The sequence below is a fragment of the Ranitomeya variabilis genome, chromosome 3, assembly GCF_051348905.1.
Source record: "Ranitomeya variabilis isolate aRanVar5 chromosome 3, aRanVar5.hap1, whole genome shotgun sequence".
Lineage (NCBI taxonomy): Eukaryota > Metazoa > Chordata > Amphibia > Anura > Dendrobatidae > Ranitomeya > Ranitomeya variabilis.
The window spans coordinates 341,117,449-341,139,788 of record NC_135234.1 but is presented as its reverse complement, the minus strand read 5'-3'; the positions used below and the strand labels follow the sequence as shown (position 1 = coordinate 341,139,788).

Sequence of the window (22,340 nt, the reverse complement as noted above, 5' to 3'; positions counted from 1 at the left end):
ACTCAGGCCCTGTGATAGCTGTCTGGACTCAGGCCCTGTGATAGCTGTCTGGACTCAGGCCCTGTGATAGCTGTCTGGACTCAGGCCCTGTGATAGCTGTCTGGACTCAGGCCCTGTGATAGCTGTCTGGACTCAGGCCCTGTGATAGCTGTCTGGACTCAGGCCCTGTGATAGCTGTCTGGACTCAGGCCCTGTGATAGCTGTCTGGACTCAGGCCCTGTGATAGCTGTCTGGACTCAGGCCCTGTGATAGCTGTCTGGACTCAGGCCCTGTGATAGCTGTCTGGACTCAGGCCCTGTGATAGCTGTCTGGACTCAGGCCCTGTGATAGCTGTCTGGACTCAGGCCCTGTGATAGCTGTCTGGACTCAGGCCCTGTGATAGCTGTCTGGACTCAGGCCCTGTGATAGCTGTCTGGACTCAGGCCCTGTGATAGCTGTCTGGACTCAGGCCCTGTGATAGCTGTCTGGACTCAGGCCCTGTGATAGCTGTCTGGACTCAGGCCCTGTGATAGCTGTCTGGACTCAGGCCCTGTGATAGCTGTCTGGACTCAGGCCCTGTGATAGCTGTCTGGACTCAGGCCCTGTGATAGCTGTCTGGACTCAGGCCCTGTGATAGCTGTCTGGACTCAGGCCCTGTGATAGCTGTCTGGACTCAGGCCCTGTGATAGCTGTCTGGACTCAGGCCCTGTGATAGCTGTCTGGACTCAGGCCCTGTGATAGCTGTCTGGACTCAGGCCCTGTGATAGCTGTCTGGACTCAGGCCCTGTGATAGCTGTCTGGACTCAGGCCCTGTGATAGCTGTCTGGACTCAGGCCCTGTGATAGCTGTCTGGACTCAGGCCCTGTGATAGCTGTCTGGACTCAGGCCCTGTGATAGCTGTCTGGACTCAGGCCCTGTGATTGCTGTCTGGACTCAGGCCCTGTGATTGCTGTCTGGACTCAGGCCCTGTGATTGCTGTCTGGACTCAGGCCCTGTGATTGCTGTCTGGACTCAGGCCCTGTGATTGCTGTCTGGACTCAGGCCCTGTGATTGCTGTCTGGACTCAGGCCCTGTGATTGCTGTCTGGACTCAGGCCCTGTGATTGCTGTCTGGACTCAGGCCCTGTGATTGCTGTCTGGACTCAGGCCCTGTGATTGCTGTCTGGACTCAGGCCCTGTGATTGCTGTCTGGACTCAGGCCCTGTGATTGCTGTCTGGACTCAGGCCCTGTGATTGCTGTCTGGACTCAGGCCCTGTGATTGCTGTCTGGACTCAGGCCCTGTGATTGCTGTCTGGACTCAGGCCCTGTGATTGCTGTCTGGACTCAGGCCCTGTGATTGCTGTCTGGACTCAGGCCCTGTGATTGCTGTCTGGACTCAGGCCCTGTGATAGCTGTCTGGACTCAGGCCCTGTGATTGCTGTCTGGACTCAGGCCCTGTGATTGCTGTCTGGACTCAGGCCCTGTGATTGCTGTCTGGACTCAGGCCCTGTGATTGCTGTCTGGACTCAGGCCCTGTGATTGCTGTCTGGAGGCCCTGTGACTACTACAGCGACCATCATCCAGTGAACTGTGGGGTGTCATTGGCCATTACTGAGATAAGTGAGAGGGAGGCATCAGTGATGGCGAACCTGTGGCACTCCAGCTGTTGCAAAACTACAATTCCCATCATGGCTGGCCATTCAAAGCAAAGGCTTTGGCTGTGAAGACATGATGGGAATTGTAGTTTTGCAACAGCTGGAGTGCCACAGGTTCGCCATCACTGGAAGAATTCCCCCTCCCCCTCACTTATCTTAGTTCACGGCACCCCACACAAGTTAAATAATAGCAAGACCAACAAAAGAAACCAACTGACAGATGAACAAAGAAGTCACTAAGCAGGTAAGTTAATTCTAATTATACATATTTGTTATTTAAACTATACATGTCGCAAAATTATGTTTTTTTATCAAGGTGACACACCACCCAAGTTATGCTCGGTTTTTTGGCGAATTTTGACACACCGAGCTCAAAAGGTTGCCCATCACTGGTCTAAGGGGTACTTCCGTCTGTCTGTCTGTCCCGGATATTCATTGGTCGCAACCAGCCAGTGGGCGTAGACAAAAGGGCAGGGGAGACCAGGAAGTATGCAGAGCGAGTCCCCGCCCACTCCGTACAGGCCCGGTCAGAAGCGCTGTGAAGGTGGCGGAGTCGCCATGAGGACGGGTGAGCCGGCCAGGACCATGGGCACTGTTGGGCCTACCCCGGCAAAAAGCCGGGGACTAAATTAGCGGCCGCGGATCGCAGCCAGCCAGTACAGGCCCGGCCAGAAGCGCTGCAAAGGGGGCGGAGTCGCCGTGAGGAAGGCGGAGCCGGCCGGGACCATGGACGCCGTTTGACCTACCGCCGCCAGAAGCCGGGGACTAAATTTGCGGTCGCGGTCAGTGACGACGGCCACGGTTATTCATAACGGCTGCGACAGAAGGAAACAGCGCAGCACATGCGGCGGTGACAGCGGCGGACGGAAGGTGAGTATATACTACTTGGGATGTGCTATTTACTCTGTGGCTGTGCTATATACTACATTGCTGTGCAATACACTACGTGGCTGTGCAACGTGGCTGTGCAATATACTACGTGGGCTGTGGCTGGGCAATATCCGTGGCTGTGCAATATACTATGTGGGCTGTGGCGGGGCTATATACTACGTGGCTGTGCAATATACCATGTGGCTGGGCAATATCCTACGTGGCTGTGCAATATACTATGTGGGCTGTGGCGGGGCTATATACTATGTGGCTGGGCAATATCCTATGTGGCTGTGCAATATACCATGTGGCTGGGCAATATCCTACGTGGGCTGTGGCTGGACTATATACTATGTGGCTGGGCAATATCCTACGCGGCTGTGCAATATACCATGTGGCTGGGCAATATCCTACGTGGGCTGTGGCTGGACTATATACTATGTGGCTGGGCAATATCCTATGTGGCTGTGCAATATACCATGTGGCTGGGCAATATCCTACGTGGGCTGTGGCTGGACTATATACTATGTGGCTGGGCAATATCCTACGCGGCTGTGCAATATACCATGTGGCTGGGCAATATCCTACGTGGGCTGTGGCTGGACTATATACTATGTGGCTGGGCAATATCCTACGCGGCTGTGCAATATACCATGTGGCTGGGCAATATCCTACGTGGGCTGTGGCTGGACTATATACTATGTGGCTGGGCAATATCCTACGCGGCTGTGCAATATACCATGTGGCTGGGCAATATCCTACGTGGGCTGTGGCTGGACTATATACTATGTGGCTAGGCAATATACCATGTGGCTGGGCAATATACTACGTGGACATGCATATTCTAGAATACCCGATGCGTTAGCATCGGGCCACCATCTAATACTGTATATATGTATTGTGTGGACTCATACGGTATATAGGAGGGAGGTCAACATAGTTAATTCTGTTCGGTATTAAGTGAAATTACAACTATTTTATATTGATATTGTATGTTAACATTGAGTAGAATTAATTTCAGCCTATTTGTTCGGCCCTCCACAACAGCCACGGTCTCTCATGTGGCCCCTCAGGATTATTAATTGTCCACCCCTGGTTTATGTGGACAGGGAAAAAAAAACGTTATGCTCTTGGAAAAAGGAGAGGAAAAACACAGAAATTACTCATGTCAGGACAGGGTTCAAGATACTTTCCTCCCATTAGCTTCCCAGTGAAGAACTGATCATATGTTAGAAAACATCTCTATTACCATTATATGTTACGAGCTATTGAACCTGTTCTACGCCCGGGTGGCGAGCATTTATATTGGTATATGGTCTCCATCCTGTCATGTGCTGCTCCCATCCTGTCATGTGCTGCTCCATCCTGCGCCCCCATCCTGTCATGTGCTGCTCCACCGTGTCATGTGCTGCTCCATCCTGCGCCCCCATCCTGTCATGTGCTGCTCCACCGTGTCATGTGCTGCTCCATCCTGCGCCCCCATCCTGTCATGTGCTGCTCCACCGTGTCATGTGCTGCTCCATCCTGCGCCCCCATCCTGTCATGTGCTGCTCCACCGTGTCATGTGCTGCTCCACCGTGTCATGTGCTGCTCCACCGTGTCATGTGCTGCTCCACCGTGTCATGTGCTGCTCCATCCTGCATCCCCATCCTATCACGTGCTGCTCCATCCTGCGCCCCCATCAGTGCGGGCGGCTGTGCTGAGTGCGGGCGGCTGTGTGTGGCTGTGCTGAGTGCGGGCGGCTGTATGTGGCGCGGCTGTGCGTGGCTGTGCTGGGTGCGGGCGGCTGTGCTGGGTGCGGGCGGCTGTGGGTGGCTGGGCTGGGTGCGGCGGCTGTGCTCGGTGCGGTGGCTGTGGGCGGCGGCTGTGCTGGGTGCGGCGGCTGTGCGTGGCTGGGCTGGGTGCGGCGGCTGTGCTGGGTGCGGCGGCTGTGCTGGGTGCAGCGGCTGTGCGTGGCTGTAGGCGGCTGTGCGTGTCTGTGCTGGGTGCGGCGGCTGTGCGTGGCTGTGCTGGCTGTGGGTGGTTGTGGCGGCTGTGCTGGGTGCGGTGGCTGTGCTGGGTGCGGTGGCTGTGCTGGGTGCGTCGGCTGTGGACGGCTGTGCTGGGTGCGGTGGCTGTGGGTGGCTGTGGACGGCTGTGCTGGGTGCGGTGGCTGTGCTGGGTGCGGTGGCTGTGCTGGGTGCGGTGGCTGTGCTGGGTGCGGTGGCTGTGCTGGGTGCGTCGGCTGTGGACGGCTGTGCTGGGTGCGGCGGCTGTTGCCACCTGATTCATTTCCGCCGCCATTTTCTTGGTCCTGCTCCCGGAATCGGCGCCTGCGCAGTCCGCGCTTTCCGGCGCCATTTTCTTGAAGACACACTGCAATGTGTCTTCAAGAAAATGGCGCCGGAAAGCGCGGACTGCGCAGGCGCCGATTCCGGGAGCAGGACCAAGAAAATGGTGGCGGAAATGAATCAGGTGGTGTAAGTAACAAATAGCTGTGGCATGAAGTGCCACAGCCTCATGGCACAGCAATTTGTTACTTGCGCTACCTCATTCATTTCCGGCGCCATTTTCTGTGTCCTCCTGGTGCCGGAATCGGCGCCTGCGCAGTCCGCGCCATTTTCTTGAAGACACACTGCAATGTGTCTTCAATAAAATGGCGCCGGAAAGCGCGGACTGCGCAGGCGCCGATTCCGAGAGCAGGGGGACATTCATGGCCCGGAATCGCGTCGGTGGAACGGGACAGGTAAGTATACTCACCCTCCGCCTCCTGGCTCGTCCCTGCTTCTCCGTTGGAGATCGCGGTGTGCGTTCAGCGCTTACGCATACCGCGATCTCCTGGGAGCGTCGCTCTGTGGGGCCCAGACTGCGCCGGCGCTTGCGCAGTCTATAAAGGCTTCGGACAGAGTGACGCTCCCAGCGTTATATTATAGATGTTCAATACTTAAGTTAATAGTGTCAAATTTGTGAAACAGTAACTAATACACTATGTACTTGTGCTTTTTGGAGGACTTCCTTGACTTCTCTGGTTTCTCAGGTGACCTCTCCCTGGAACGACTTGAATCTCTGGAATCCCCAGAATCGCGGGAATGGTCACGCTTGTCCTTATGTTTTTTGCGGCGTTCAATGTCCTGCCGCAGATCTGAGGGCTCCTCTCTGTATTTTCCCTCTCCCTAGGGTAACATAAGAAAAAGTTAAACTGATTATTTTTTATTTCTTCCTTTTATATCAACAAGAAGGATTAATCAATTTTACAAACAAGATCATTAAATACTACACACATTTGCTATATTGAGCATTACCTTTTTTAACTACTAAAAAACTCAGGGGATGCTGTCATCTTGCAAATAATTAACATTTTATAATAGGTGTTCCCATTAATGCACTGTAATGCAATGCATTCATGGCAATGGAGCTATCTACAAACAGAAATTTTTTAAAGCCTAAAAATGCAGTGACCTCAATATACACAAATAAAATATAAGTGGTTTGGAGGCTATGTTTTGCTTAATTTTTATCCACTCTGTACCAAAAAAACAGCAATGCTTAACTCTTAAAAGACATGTAGTTTCAGTTTGTTTTTTTAAGGAAGAAAAAAAGCACATGAAATAACTAACGAAACTGCATTATGTAAATAGACTTTGGAAACTTGGATATGCAAATTTTACTCAGAAGCGGCTAAAAAGAGAGCTACGTGTGACCCTACGCTTCCTTGTCTTGTATTCAGCAAGATGAAAAACTAAGAATACGTTCAAATAAATATATATATATATATATATATATATATATATATATATATATATATATAAACTTTGTTCTCAATTTGCAGAGGCTGAAGAAAATATCAGTTTTAAGCATGTTTTCAAAAACTAGGCCAATGCAAGTATTTTATAAGAGTAAAACTGGCCACGTCGTCATGGGGAAATAAGGGATCACCACTGAAATATTCAGACACTCGGCATGGCCGACTTTAGCGGTAAAAAAAATAAAATATGTAGCTTGCATCAATTTTCATGAAATATATCTAGCTCTATTTTACTTACCTAAAATACAACTATTATGCAAGGTCTAGCTAATTATATTTTAAAGCACACATATCGGTATTTCATTTTTGACAAACTTTATGAAAGGGATCCAAGGGACCAAAACAATCACGTGACAACAGTGACAAATTTCCACTCGCATTACCATGACAAGAGCCACCTACTGCTACTCCTAGTTGTCAAAAAGTGCAGTGTGGACCCTTTAAGTTTCCCATGTGCAGATATGTCAGTAATGTACAATAGTGGCAAAAAGTTTGCAATGTTTGTTTTTCACAAAGTTAGTGCTGTTTCAGTGTTTTTATATCCTTTAGTAAGACATTTTTATGGTTACTGAATGGGAACCTGTCACCCCCAAAATCGAAGGTGAGCTAAGCCCTCCGGCATCAGGGGCTTATCTACAGCATTCTTGAAGTACTATAAGCAGCTAATGTTTTTACACTAACACAAGAAAGTTTACAAAGACTCAATATTTTCAGTGTTGTCTACTATTTCTCAGGACCTCTGTAATTCGCTCTGGCATGCTGTATATCAGCTTCAGGGCCAAATCTGGACTTTCTTGTAAATAACTTTACCCCCAGTCCTAAGCAGTCCAACCCTGTTCTTCCTGACAAGTTATTTTCTCTGATGGAACCCCCTTGAGACTGTTCAAGACATCTAAAAGAATGATTGTATGTAGAAGAAAAGGATGTTCATTACCATGAGTGCTGTGTTGTGCCCACAGCAAAGAATCCCAAGACCATTCATGTGTAGAGTTACTTTTCATCCATGGGAGTGGGGCTCACATTTTTGCCTAAAGGTACCTTCACACGAAGCGACGCTGCAGCGATAGCGACAACGATGTCGATCGCTGCAGCGTCGCTGTTTGGTCGCTGGAGAGCTGTCACACAGACCGCTCTCCAGCGATCAACTATGCCGAGGTCCCCTGGTAACCAGGGTAAACATCGGGTAACTAAGCGCAGGGCCGCGCTTAGTAACCCGATGTTTACCCTGGTTACCAGCGTAAAATCTAAAAAAAAAAAACAGCACATACTTACATTCACGTCCCCCTGCGTCCACTTCCTGACTGACTGAGCGCCGTACAGTGAGAGCAGAGCGGTGACGTCACCGCTGTGCTGCTTTCACTTTCACTTTGCGGCGCTGAGTCAGAGGAGGAAGCAGACTGCAGGGGACGCAATGTGAGTATGTGCTGTTTGTTTTTTTTTACATTTTACGCTAGTAACCAGGGTAAACATCGGGTAACTAAGCGCGGCCCTGCGCTTAGTAACCCGATGTTTACCCTGGTTACCAGTGTAAAATATCGCTGGTATCGTTGCTTTTGCTTTCAAACACAACGATACACGGCGATCGGACGACCAAATAAAGTTCTGGACTTTATTCAGCGACCAGCGACATCACAGCAGGATCCTGATCGCTGCTGCCTGTCAAACTAAACGATATCGCTAGCGAGGACGCTGCAACGTCACGGATTGCTAGCGATATCGTTATAATGTCGTTTCGTGTGAAGGTACCTTAAGAACATGGCTTCCTGAATAGAGAATGGTCGTTCTCCAAGATAAGAACAACTTCCCCCAGCAATCCAGGATCAATTTGATGATAAGCAATACTTCTTCCAGTTTAGCATGATGGAGCACTACGCCACAAGGCAAAAGTGATAACTAAGTGGCTTGGCAACTAAAACATTGAGAGTTTTGGTCCATGGCCAGAAAACTCAACAGATCTCAATCCCATTGGGAATATGTGGTCAATCTCCATAAATGGTGATAAATTCCAAGCACTGATAAGGCAAGCACTGATAAGGCAATAATTGGTTGCCATCACTCAGAATTTGGCCCAAAAACAGATATCCAACTGAAAGGAGAAATTAAAGAAGTTTTGAAAAATAAAGGCCAACACTAAGTATTGAATCTTTGCATAAACTTGATGTATTTGTCAATAAAAAGTTTAAAAACGTATGAAATGCTTATTCTTGTACTTCAGCAACCATAGAAATAAAAAGAAAAACCAGTGAAGCAGCAAACTTTGTGAAAACCAAATTCTTTGTGTGAAACTCAAACCTTTTGGTCATGACTACATGCGTAGGCTAGCACCACCTGCATCTGGCATGACTGACTAGAGAGTATAACAGGCAGGAGAAAACTACCTACTGCCATACCCACAAGGGATGGAAGCCACAGAGCGACTGCACGTTTTGTTCTGTGGGGATATCCAAGATGCCACTAGCCACTGCTTCTGCATGTACCAGACTTTTCAGCGAAGATCCAGAGAACTACAAGTATGTGGCCCATCTGACACTGTAGTGTACTGGAACGGGGCATCATGGACCATAACCATGGCACCCATCAGTTAAGGACTTAAAGAGGCTTTCTTCTAATAATATAACCCTCTTTCACTTATCCTAACTCTTCCTTGCTAACACTTTTCTAATAAACTTTCATTACTCTCCGTGCTCCTGTAAGCTCATCTCTCTGAGGGTCAGAAGTCCTTCTGTTTTGATTCTGGCTCTGCTACTTCTGATCTGGGGACCGGAATCGGATGAACAGAGCACGATAAGTCATTGGTGGGGGGTGGGGTAACGTCTCGGCCTGCTTGCTCAGATCAGACTTCACTCTCCTCTGCTTGAATCCTGCTTTGAAGTGTCATCCATTCAGCTGGCAAGCCCTGCGATGTGCTGCTAGTTATTTTAGACAATATATCAAGGCTTGTCAGCTGAAGGTACGAGAACTTCAAAGCAGCATTCAGGCAGAGGAGCGTGAAGCCCGATGTGAGCTTGGTCATGTATGGAGCTGACTGACTGAGGATGCTTTAAAGTGCTGGGTCTTCAGCTGACAAGCCCTGTGACATTTTCTAATAACAAGCAGCATATTATTGGGCTTGACAGCTGAACGGACAGAAAATCATAACAGGATTCAAACAGGCAGGAGAGTGAAGTCTGATCTGAGCACACGTGTTCAGGCTGCTGTCACTCAGAGACATAGCCCCTTTCCCACCAGTGTTGTGCCCTGCTCTGTTTGTCCGATTCTGGTCCCCAGATTGGAAGTAGCAAAGGCAGAATCCAAACAGAAGGATATATTACCCACAAGAGATGAGCTTACAGGAACAGGGCATGTAATAAAAGTCTATTAAAAAAGTGTTAGGGAGAGTTAGGAAAAATTAAAGAGTTAAACTCGTAATGGCAAGCCTCCAAATCATTATCTTTGTCTGCTTATACATTTCTGCCTCACAACAGGGCACAGACCACATCTACATCACAATCTGACAGTCTCTCTATACTTTGACACAAGAGCTCCAGATTTCACCAAAATGGTTGCAACTGACTTGACGCACATGTGGTATCTAGCCCTGCTACATGATGTCCACATACATAGTTAGAAAAAGCGGCTTCCATTCCAAAATAATGGATGGCCAAATCACAAAATCAGAGAAGTGACAGGTAAACCATCCCACATTGAAGTATTTTTCATCATAACATTTATTTCTTTGAATTCTTAAATCTGGAGACAACTTTAAAAACAAAAAGATGTCCATTAAATATTTTAGTTTGAGCCCTATATACAAATCCCACTGTGCTTTTACTGTATTTTCAGATACAATGTTATTTCCGTGACAATCTCAGAATCGGGTGGTAGAATGTTGGAGCCCTGCGCCATCATATGCAGGCAGGGAGGGGAGGTGCGTCACCTGTTGTAAATGGCAGACTCCGTTCTCAGGCCTCAGCTTTATAACTAAAGTACTACCTGCTATTGTAAATCCCATGCTGTGATGTTTATCATATGACTGCAGAGAAGTGATCTTTAGACTAGGAAGTGTCAGTTTAATAGTAGGCTCAGTGGCTAGTGTAAAAAAATGCAGGATTTCACGGTTCAGGCACAATCTATGTACACAATTTAAAAAAAAAATCTATCAAATAATAAAAAAAAAAAATTACATGTTTAACAACATGACTTAAACAACAGGTAATTTTCAAATCACAAATTTCTTTTAGAATAATCAAATGGGACAATCGCATGACGCTTTAAATTAGTCAATTTTCTTTACCTTTTATACTAACAGAAGGTAGATGTCATTAGCAATGTGCGGTTTTCTTTCATTTAAGGCTGACATTTTGGTTAAAGTAGGCAATCTTTTGTTTCTCCTCCATAAATTCACATTGTACAAGTCCTACGCAGGCGTAACGTACGGTCATGGTCACAGCAACACAGTTCATTTGAAGGCAAGGCACCAGGATTATACCAATGGGTGGGTGCAATTTCCACTGTTCAGGGCATGCAACCAGCTGTTATGAACAAAAGGTGTCTGGTATACAATAGAGTGAAATACTTACAAGCAGAACCCAAAAATACATTAGGGTCATTTGCTCATCACTGGAGATTTTGGTTCCAAAATTCCTCTGTCTTTCAAGTTCAACCACAATAGACCTTGGAGTGATTTCATTTTTACCATATCCTAAACCACTTCACAAAGGTTGTTGATATATAGATTTTGATTTATTAAACATTTAACACTTTGCAGTTCATTTTTTAGACATATTTCACATCCTTAAAAGAAAAACACAAACTTAAGTAGAGAGCAAGGCAGAAGCATTTCTTAAAGATAGAAAATACCTAGTAGATTGCAGGTTTTTTATTTTATGTCAAAATCATAAAAATAGACAAAGTCTTTACCTTGTGGCTTCCTTCTTTCGATTGTTTGCCTTCCTCATGCGCAATCCCATGTTTTCTGAAAGCACTAGGAGAAATGTCAATTCTCCTGTACAAAATGTAAAAAAAATATCAGGTAAGAGATGGTGAAGTTGACAACCTACTGAAAAAGAAGGAAATCAATGCAGGTAAATGGTGTAAGATGGGAAACTCAAAGGAATAAATGGTACCTATGAATCTCTGGACTCTTTCGACTTTTTGATGGTTCTTGTTCTTTTGTCTTCTTTAAATAAGAAGCGAAACGTTCACTCAGTGTTACTGTTGAGGGACCAAAATGGTGCTCTGTTGAATAATGGTAGAAAAGCATCCAGTTGTTAAAGGGAATCTGCCACAATAAGCTGGAGGGGCAGAGAAGATTGGGATACGCATTTTCTCAACTCTGATGTGTGTTATGTGTATGCATAATATATGAAGTTAGATTTTATTCACCGCCCGTTCTCCCAGCATCATAAACTAGATCAAAGCAGATAAATTTTAATTTGCGATAAAAAATCCTAGATCTGATGATCGGTGCAGATCCCTTCGTGCAGACCCCCACACATAAATAAGTTGTTACCTATCCTTTGAAGACCTGTGAAGACTCAGACTTCAAGGTTAGATTTCAGAAAGGCAGATTTTAACCCCTTCACGACATGCGCCGTACTAGTACTGCGCATGTCGTGTGTACTCCTTTGATGTGGGCTCCGGCGCTGAGCCCACATCAAAGTCGCGACATGTCAGCTGTTTTGTACAGCTGACATGTGCGCGCAATAGCGGCAGGTGGAATCACGATCCACCCGCCGCTATTAACTAGTTAAATGCCGCTGTCAAACGCTGACAGCGGCATTTAACTACCGCTTCTGGCCATCGGGCAGGAAATGGTGCATCGCCGACCCCCATCATGTGATCGGGGGTCAGCGATGCGTCGGCATAACAACCAGAGGTCTCCTTGGGACCTCTATGGTTGTTGATGCCGGCTTGCTGTGAGCGCCACCCTGTGGTTGGCGCTCATAGCAAGCCTGTAATTCAGCTGCATAGGAGCGATCTGATGATCGCTCCTATGTAACTGAGCCGATCCACTTGTGCCAGCTTCTAGCTTCCCATGGAGACTATTGAAGCATGGCAAAAGTTAAGAAAAAAATAAAAATATAAAAGTTTAAATTACCCGCCCTTTCACCGCATTCAAAATAATAATAATAATAATAAAAAACCAAACATACACATATTTGGTATTGCCGCGTTCAGAATCGCCCGATCTCGCGATTAAAAAAAAAAGCATTAACCTGATCGCTAAACGGTGTAGCGAGAAAAAAATTCAAAACGCCAGAATTACCTTTTTTTGGTCGCCGCGACATTGCATTAAAATGTAATAACGGGCGATCAAAAAAACTTATCTGCATAAAAGTTGTATCATTAAAAACATCAGCTCGGCACGCAAAAAATAAGCCCTCACCTGACCCGAGATCCCGAAAAATGGAAGCGCTATGGGTGTCGGAAAATGGCGCGTTTTTTTTTTTTTTTTTTTTTAGCAAAGTTTAGAACTTTTTTTCACTACTTACTGTAGATAAAAAATAACCTAGCCGTGTTTGGAGTCTATGAACTCGTAATGACGTGGAGAATCACAATGGCAGGTCAGTTTTAGCATTTAGTGAACCTAGCAAAATAGCCAAACAAAAAACTAGTGTGGGATTTCCCGTTTTCTAGTACAAGACATGGTAAAACCAACGGTGTCGTTCAAAAGTACAACTTGTCCCGCAAAAAATAAGCCCTCACATGGCCATATTGACGGAAAAATAAAAAAGTTATGGCTCTGGGAAGGAGGGGAGCGAAAAACGAAAACGCAAAAATGAAAAAGGGCAAGGTCTTGAAGGGGTTAAGGGACTCAGAAAGAGAATCGGAGGGATCCAGTGGCAGGATATCCTTAAGGACAAAAATGTCCAGGAAGGATGGGAAATCTTGAAAAATTAGAATCTCAAAGCACAATCATTAACAATGCCAAAAAGAGGGAAGAATACAAAGCATTTAAGGAAACTAGGATGGATGAACACAGAACTTAAACACATGCTAAAAAGGAAGAAAGAAATGTTTATCAAATGGAAAGAGGGAGGCATATAAAAAGAAGAATAAAATGCTGTCTGCAGAACCTGCAGGGCACGAATCAGATTAACTAAAGCGGACAATGAATTAAGGCTTGCAAGACGTCAAAAGAGGATTTTGGGGATATGTCAAAAGTAAAAGAAAAGTCAAAGATGCTATAGGATTTTTATAGCATGAAAATGATGAAATGGTAAAAAAGGATGTTGAGAAGGCTGAACTTTTAAATTCCTATTTTGCATCTGTTTTCTCTCAGAAAGGAAATGTAACATCAACTGATCTTTACTGCCCCAATAAAGGAATAGAAGAATCCAGGATATCTACAAGCAAAAAGATAGTGAGGAAACGCTTAGCTAACATAAATTAATTCATGTCTTCGGGTCCAGATGAATTACACCCCAGAGTACTGAAGGAGATAGCAGAAGAAATTTTTTAACCACTCTCCATAATCTTTGAAAATTCTTAGAGAACAGGAGAAGACCCAGAAGACTGGAGAAGAGCAAATGTTGTTCCTATCTTCAAAAAGGGGAAGAAGGTGGACCCAGAGAATTATAGGCCGGTGAGTCTGACTTCTATACCAGGAAAGATCTTTGAACAAATTATTGGACAACATGCATGTAAGTACCTTAATAAGAATGAAGTGATTAACCAGAGTCAGCATGGGTTTGTAACTAATAGGTCATGTCAGACTAACTTAATTTCCTTCTATGACAGAATCACTGACTGGGTGGATCAGGGAAATGCTGTAGATATAGTATATCTTACTTTGTCAAATGCTTTGCTGAAGTCATCTCACACCATCCTTATTGAAAAAATGACTAAGTATGGAATGGACATGGCAACTGTTAGGTGGATTCATAACTGGCTTAGTGATCAGACCAAAAGAGTGGTCGTAAATGGCTGCATATCCAGTTGGAAGAATGTCTCAAGTGGGGTACCACAGGGTTCTGTCCTGGGCCCTGTATTGTTCTACATCTTCATCAAAGATTTAGGCTGGTTACACACTTGTGTTTCGTTGCGCTGCGGATGACAGCGTACTTCCTCTTTGCTTACTCCATGAAGCTCCGCCTACTGCAGCCTGCATCCTACGTTTCCCTGCGTACCCATGTTTAACATTGGGTATGCAGGGGCATGCGTTGTATGCGGATGTGTCCGCATGCGGCGATTTGAGGTGTGCGGCGCCCGCACGGAAAAGCTAAATTTTGCGTTTCGCAGGGAAATGCAGGACGCAGGCAGCAGTAGGCGGAGCTTCACAGAGGAAGCAAGGAGGAAGTACGCTGCCATCTGCAGCACAACGAAACGAAAGTGTGAAACCAGCCTTAGATGAAGGAATTGAGGGTACACTGATTAAATTTGCTGATGACACAAAGATAGGAGGGATAGCTAATACTAGAGGAGAAATAGTATTCAAAAAGATATAAATAAATTGGAGCAGTGGGCAGCAACTAACAAAATGGTTTTTAACAGGTATCAATGCCAAGTACTACATCTGGGCAATAAAAATAAAAAAAAGCATATACAGAATGGGAGGGCTAAGCAGCAGCACATGTAAAAAAGACTTGGGTATACTAATAGATCATAAACTGAACATGAGTCAACAGTGTGATGCAGCAGCAAAAAAGGCAAATGTAATTCTGGAATGTATTAACAGAAGTATACAGTCTAGATCACATGAAGTCATTATTGCCCTCTACTCCTCTTTGGTCAGACCTCATCTGGAATACTGTGTCCAGTTTTGGGCACCACATTTTAAAAAAAGACATCAACAAACTGGAGCAAGTTCAGAGACCAGAATGGTGACCGGTCTGCAAACCATGTCCTATGACGAACGTTTACAGGATTTGGGAATCTTTAGCTTGCAAAAAAGTAAATAGCTGTCTACAAATATCTCAAGGGCGGTCACATTGTAGAAGGATCATCTTTATTCTCATTTCCACAAGGAAATACTGGAAGTAATGGGATGAAAATGAATGGGAGGAGACACAGATTAGATATTAGAAAAAACTTTTTGACAGTTAAGGCCCCGTCTCACATAGCGAGATCGCTAGCGAGATCGCTGCTGAGTCACAAGTTTTGTGACGCAACAGGGACCTCAGTAGCGATCTCGCTATGTGTGACACGTACCAGCGACCAGGCCCCTGCTGCGAGATCGCTGGTCGTGTCGGAATGGCCTGGACCTTTTTTTGGTCGTTGAGGTCCCGCTGACATCGCTGAATCGGTGTGTGACACCGATCCAGCGATGTCTTCACTGGTAACCAGGGTAAACATCGGGTTACTAAGCGCAGGGCCGCGCTTAGTAACCCGATGTTTACCCTGGTTACCAAAACAAACAAACAGTACATACTCACCATCTGATGTCCGTCAGGTCCCTTGCCGTCTGCTTCCTGCTCTGACTGAGTGCCGCCGTACAGTGAGAGCACAGCACAGCAGTGACGTCACCGCTGCGCTCTGCTCTCACTGTACGGCGGCACTCAGTCAGAGCAGGAAGCAGACGGAAAGGGACCTGACGGACATCAGATGGTGAGTATGTACTGTTTGTTTTTTTTGGTAACCAGGGTAAACATCGGGTTACTAAGCGCGGCCCTGCACTTAGTAACCCGATGTTTACCCTGGTTACCCGGGTGCTGCAGGGGGACTTCGGCATAGTTGAAGACAGTTTCAATGATGCTGAAGTCGTTCCCCTGATCGTTCGTCGCTGGAGAGAGCTGTCTGTGTGACAGCTCCCCAGCGACCACACGACTTACCAACGATCACGGTCAGGTCGTATCGCTGGTCGTGATCGTTGGTAAATCGCTATGTGAGATGGGGCCTTTAGGGTGATCATTGAGTGGAACAGGCTGCCATGAGAGGTGGTGAGTTCTCCTTCCATGGAAGTCTTCAAACAGAAGCTGGACAGACATATGACTGGGATGATTTAGTGAATCCTGCTTTGAGCAGGGAGTCTGACCAGATGACCCAAGAGGTCCCTTCCAACTCTACCATTCTATGATTCTAAGTGATGAAAGGGGTTGTCCGCTAAAAACAAGTTAAGTTGACTTGAACCTTGTCGAGTGGAAAAGGAAGCAGACACAAAAAGGCTGCATTAAAATGGTATACCTTGTTGCATGGAAATAATACATCTCTTTCAGTTATTCTACCTTTAACATGGTGCACAATGGTCACAATGTGTTGGGCAAACAGCTCAGATGGGCTGCGCTGAGGCTGTGCAGACTGGATGTGTTGGAAGATGGACTTGAATTCTTGTTCTTTCTTGTTGCTGTGAACAAGGTCCCGAGACAGTTTGCGCTCATGAGCCATTACTCCACTTGGACTGTAATTGAAAAAGGGGAAATGAAAATAACATAACATTTTCCAGCAATGAAAGCAGTCATCTGTGATGTCCGTTACACCTTGACAGGAAGGGTGGCATTAATCCATCGTGTGTGTGTGTGTATAAATATATACACACACATATATATATATATATATATATATATATATATATATATATATATATATATATATATATATATATATATATATATATATATATATATATATATATATATATATATATATATATATATTCACATATGTGCATAGATAAATAAACTCCGCAAAATCCTGCTATACTGAACTCATTTCCACTTTATAAAAGCACTGCACAAAAACACACAACCCATTGAAGGCCATTTGGTAAGACACGATAAAGGACATTAAACTAAACTTAAAATTGGCATTCTGATTAGTTGTTATGGGGAAGGCCAAATTTTATTTCTTTAACTACTTTGGAAAATTGACAGTCACGTTGAGATTGGTTGGTGTGGGAAAGGAGACCAGATTGTACTATTAAAGAGCTCTGAAAATGCGCTCTTATGAAATGGAAAAAAACAAAACAACCCACTTTAACTTACCGTGCAAGATCCTCGTCAAATGAATCCAAGCGCACATTAGGACCCATCTCTCTGCTAACAGAGAAATTAGATTTGGAGAAAGACATGTCCTCCTTGGATAACAGCTTCTCCCTGCTCTCTGAGGATTTCCTAGATGGGGGAGACTCGCTCCTCTCCTTTGATGCCTTGAAACTGGTTACTCTGAAATTTTTTTCGGGCAGGAACCCTTTATGGCTGGACTTGGAGGCCTTCTCCTCTTTCTTGGATTTTTCAGCATAAAGTTCCTCCTCCATATCCACAGACTTTTTGCGTTTTTCCTTAGTGCTTGTTGCAAAAGACAATTCTTCCCATTTAGCTGGATCATATGCATCTTGACTCTTGGAATCACTATCGGAATCTTTCCTTCCTCGTCCTTTTTTCTCTTGGTCTGCATCCTCTTTTGCATATCGCAATTCAGACAATTTCAATTTCTCCAAGTCCTCTCGCATTTTATAGCGTTTTGGGGATATGCTCTTTTTATAAGCCCTCTCTAACTCACTCATAGCAAAATCAGTAGGGCTGCTACGATCCTTCATTTTCTCCAAATTAGACAGCTTTTCCTTTCCATTCTCTTTCTCCAGCTCCGAGGCCTTATTTTTCTGCTCCTCCATGAACCTTTAGAAAGCAGAGAAAATGACTACATGTATAACCACCTAATCAGCACACGAAAAACAGATGTCTTATACACAATGCAGGAACATCAAAAAGACTCCTTAAAAAATTAGGCCAAGAAACAAAACAAAAAAACGCAGGAACACAGCCTTAAAGTATCAGGTGTACTGATATTCTGGGTGATATTTATGGCCCCCCAGGAACAACATAGGCACACGGTCTGAACAACACATGTGGTGAAACATCAAAAACTACTGCTAGCAGATAACTCCCCATGGAATATAACTGGCTTGGAAGTAGTGGTCACACATGGAGATTGTTTCATGGTACATCAATAGAAAGCAGCAGTTCTACTTTGCCAGCGATTTGCCTTGCACATTCACATATGACATAAGTAGTGTGCAAATCTCAGTATAGCATATTTTACAATCAGGCTTCAGATGCTGAACAGTATGGCTTCCTCGTGCTACCAAAAGGCTGAGATACTGTTTTCATTTTGCTCGTCAAAAAAAAAAAAATCTATGTAGAACTGCTGCTTTACGTTTACATGATAATGGAAATTCATGTGAACCCTATCTAAATGCAATTAAAAACATACTTACCACTGCTTGTCCTAAACTTATCTCTGGATCTTAAGAGATTATGCTTTTTATCACTGTACCATCCTGAACTGAGTAGAGCGGCAGTATTGACCGTGCTTTTATATCTGATTAGGTTATTGGGTCTGAATTCTAAGACCATGATATATTTATTTTTTTGTCCTCTGCTTCAGATCGTTTCTCTTAAAGAGCACAAACTGGAATATAATGCCTTAAAAAGTATTAAAAAAACACTCCAGCAATGATGAAAGTTTCCTAGAGGATTAATATTGCCTGTACGATGTGAAACAAAATAAACAAAAATATAGAAATATAACAACAAGAAGATTCAAGGGGAGACACATGGGTAATAGCCGTTCTAGAACAGGTTGTTTTAATTAAATACCTTCAAAAACTAAGTGGGTAATGAAATGGAATACGTGAACTGCGTTTATATGGGGTTACACCCTGATGTGGAAACCTTCTAAAAATAGTGTGACATGTACATACAGTAATACAAGCTGTCGATAATAATCTATGGCAGAAAAAGATAAAAATGTACGTATAAAGTAGTTACAGTCTCTAAACCACAATGCATATGCAATGGCCTCATTTCAGTATGTTCCCAGACAACATCATAGGGAAGGTAATGTCTATCCAAAACGACTGTATACTAGTCTATCGCAAGGTATAGCAGTCACAGTTTTACACACACATCACTAAAATCCACAGTAAAGTGCAGCCATATTGGTTGTACATTCTGAAGTACGTACTCAGAAATCCATGATCAGCTGTGAGACAACATTGTAGGCACTCGGATTTGATCATTTTTGTTAACTGTCCTTTGGCTGTGCATGGGACTTAGGCTACTTTCACACTTGCGTCTTATGGCGTACGTCGCAATGTGTCGTTTTGGAGAAAAAAACGCATCCTGCAAAGTTGCCCGCAGGATGCGTTTTTTCTCCATAGACTTGCATTAGCGATGGATTGCCACACGTTGCATCCGTCGTGCGACGGATGCGTCGTGTTTTGGCATACCGTCGTCACAAAAAAAGTTCCATGTAACTTTTTTTGTGTGTCGCGTCCGCCATTTTTGACCGCACATGCGCGGCCGAAACTCCGCCCCCTCCTCCCGGAACTCACAATGGGCAGTGGATGTGTTGTAAAACTGCATCCGCTGCCCACGTCTTGCAGTTATTTCACAGCGTCCGTCAGTACGTCGGCCCGACGCATTGCGATGGGCCCGTACCGACGGATCAGTGTGAAAGTAGACTTAGGTGTTCTCCTATGTGTTGCAAATTAAGCTCATAAGGGGCTTCTTACTATATCTGCCAATATCTTTAGACTACTAAAGCAATGCTCAAAAACAGAATTATAAAGGCATGCACGATGGCTATCCTAGAGAAGACATTTCTCATGCTAATACTATCTAATCAGACTGTAAAGGGAATCTGTGAGCAGGTATATGCTATGTAATCTGAGAGCATTGCGACGTAGGGGGAAAAGAGTGATGTGTCACTTATGTCACTTACTAGGCTGGATTTGCTGTTCAGTAGAGTGTTTTACTAGCAGGAGATTATCACCACAAGCCAACTGGTCTACCTTGTAGTCCAACCACACCGCAGCACTGATTAGAAGCTCTCTAAAGCGGTCGTGTGGTTGGGATTCTACAAAGTTTAACATCTCAGCTCTGATAGAAGTGCAAACGGTTTCTGGCATAACTGCTGTACCCAATAAACGAAGTGATATATTGCTGGAATTATATTCTAATAAGTGGCGCTAGAAAGACAGTTCCATTGTATTTGGGATGCAGTTAATTTTCATTTCTCCGCCCAAAAAGCACTGCTAATATTCCAAACACATCAGGTACATGGCTGCAACAGCAAATAATTCCAAATTTGTTGGATATTCTATTGCTGGTCGCAAGTGACGCTTAACACTCTTACCACAGACTTCAATACAAGTCACATGTGACTGCATCATGTCTGCAATTTTTAAAAATATTTTTTTACAACATAACTGCAGCCCTACAATAGGTGTATACTGCAAGTCACAGAAAAGTTGCACAGATGGCTTTGGTGTAGTGACTGAGAATTGCTGGCACATGCCACAAATTGTATCCTTAGCCTAATATCAGCAAGTACCCCCAAAAGTATATTATACCTCTTGTAATACCTTTTATATCCAGTTCCCACTGGTGCAGTCATCTCTCCAGATCGGCCATCTTCTTTTTGACTATTGCCATATAGAGAGCTCATTGAAGGTGGGCTCTTGGTCATAGGACTCTTCCTTGGTGGACTCAAGCTATGTTCGAATGGACTTTGACGAGAAGATGCTCTGAAGGAAGAGCCACTTTGCAAAACTGTGGGTGAGGGTGGACTAGGCTTCTGTCCAGGACTGGGCCTGGGAGAGCAGCGTCGAACCACCACAGACTGTACAGAGCTTTTAAGTGTTGGTGCACGTTCAGGACTGTGTTGAGGCGCAGGGCTTTCATCATAAGCTTCCATATCCTGCCAGGTTTTACTTCCCTCTTTGCTACCAGTATCCGCTGCCCCAGAAGTAGACTGTTCCTTTGAATCATCATCTGTTGCTGGAGGAGAGGACCTGCGATCCTTTGAACGTCTCTTCTTATCTTTTTTCGATTTACGCTTAGTCTCCACTCTGCTATGATTAGAGGAAGACCTAGAAGATGAAGACCGCCGGGAGCGATCAGATGACGATTTATCTGAATTTCTTGAATGGCTTCTAGACCGTGGAGACACAGATCTCCTCTTTGGAGAGCGTGAACGAGATCGGGCCCTGCGAGGACTATATGGTTGGCGGTTGTAATTTTGCCAATTTGGGCGGTAATTTACATATCCACCACGATTATGTTGACCACGTGGATAAAAGCCTCTACCACGCCCTCGGAAATAATATGGCCTCCTATAACCTCTGTTGTGACCACGAAAATCACGGTTTTGGTAAACTCTTGGATGGTTTCTCTCTCTATTATACCCAGGTGAGTAAGACCTTGAGCGGGATCGAGAACTAGGGAGAGAACAAAAAAAAAAAAAAAAAAAAAAAAAAAAAGGTTTACAATAAAGAGACAAAATTGTTAAGATACGCAAGTACATATAATGTATACACAACATATGTGAGAGGCTTTATGTTGTCTTGGTAAAAAGCCTAAATTTGGCATTCTCTACAAGCACAAAAAGCTACGTTCTATTAAAACTCTTGTTCTGGACATGATGTAAGTGGATAAACAGCAAAACATAAAGCCAAGACTTTCACAGCTAAAACACTTTATAGCCCCAGTTTTTTTTTCACCACAAAACAATATATTTTCGTAAGAATTTATTGTACAGGTTTAATCTTTTATACTATGATAGATTGAGGGAACTCCGTTTAAACACAAATTAGTAAGAATCTCATTTGCATGAAGTATTTAAAAACAGAATGGAAACATTACACCAAATCCTACAATACCCAAATGACTTAATTACTCATTTGTGAAGGAGCTTGTTGCAAGCATGAGCAATGCATGGAATTTCTGCAGTTTCCCCAAAGCTGAAGAACATGCAGCGTTATTATACCCATATGATGGAACAACTTAATAAAACAAATTTTGCTGGCGCACTACAATATATCTCCTGATAAATCCAAGAGGGGGGTGCAGAGAAGTGGCTAATAACAATTACTATCAACAAAAGAAAAAGAGAGGCCACTATAAAATCTGCACACCACCAGTCAAATACAGTGCCTGAAAGTAGTATTCAACCCCCTGCAGATTTAGCAGGTTTAATAAGATGCAAATAAGTTAGAGCCTTCAAACTTCAAACAAGAGCAGGATTTATTAACAGATGCATAAATCTTACAAACCAAAAAGTTTTGTTGCTCAGTTAAATTTTTATACATTTTAAACATAAAAGTGTGGGTCAATTATTATTCAACCCCTAGGTTTAATATGTTGTGGAATAAC

The 22,340-nt window shown here is 44.4% G+C and overlaps 1 protein-coding gene across 11 annotated transcripts in view; it reads right to left on the bottom strand.

Annotated features, from left to right (window-relative positions):
* Nucleotides 1–22,340, bottom strand: part of THRAP3 (thyroid hormone receptor associated protein 3) — a 127,965-nt gene that overhangs the window by 8,132 nt on the left and 97,493 nt on the right. For 6 of the 11 annotated variants that reach the window (XM_077295845.1, XM_077295836.1, XM_077295838.1 and 3 more), the window contains 6 exons: nt 20,540–21,406; nt 17,169–17,801; nt 16,413–16,585; nt 11,373–11,484; nt 11,167–11,251; nt 5,457–5,635 (listed from right to left, as the gene is read on the bottom strand). In XM_077295845.1, coding sequence (XP_077151960.1) covers nt 5,457–5,635; nt 11,167–11,251; nt 11,373–11,484; nt 16,413–16,585; nt 17,169–17,801; nt 20,540–21,406 — 2,049 coding nt within the window. The remainder of the gene's footprint in view (nt 1–5,456; nt 5,636–11,166; nt 11,252–11,372; nt 11,485–16,412; nt 16,586–17,168; nt 17,802–20,539; nt 21,407–22,340) is intronic. The other 5 variants (XM_077295846.1, XM_077295841.1, XM_077295847.1 and 2 more) reach the window with 1 other exon arrangement.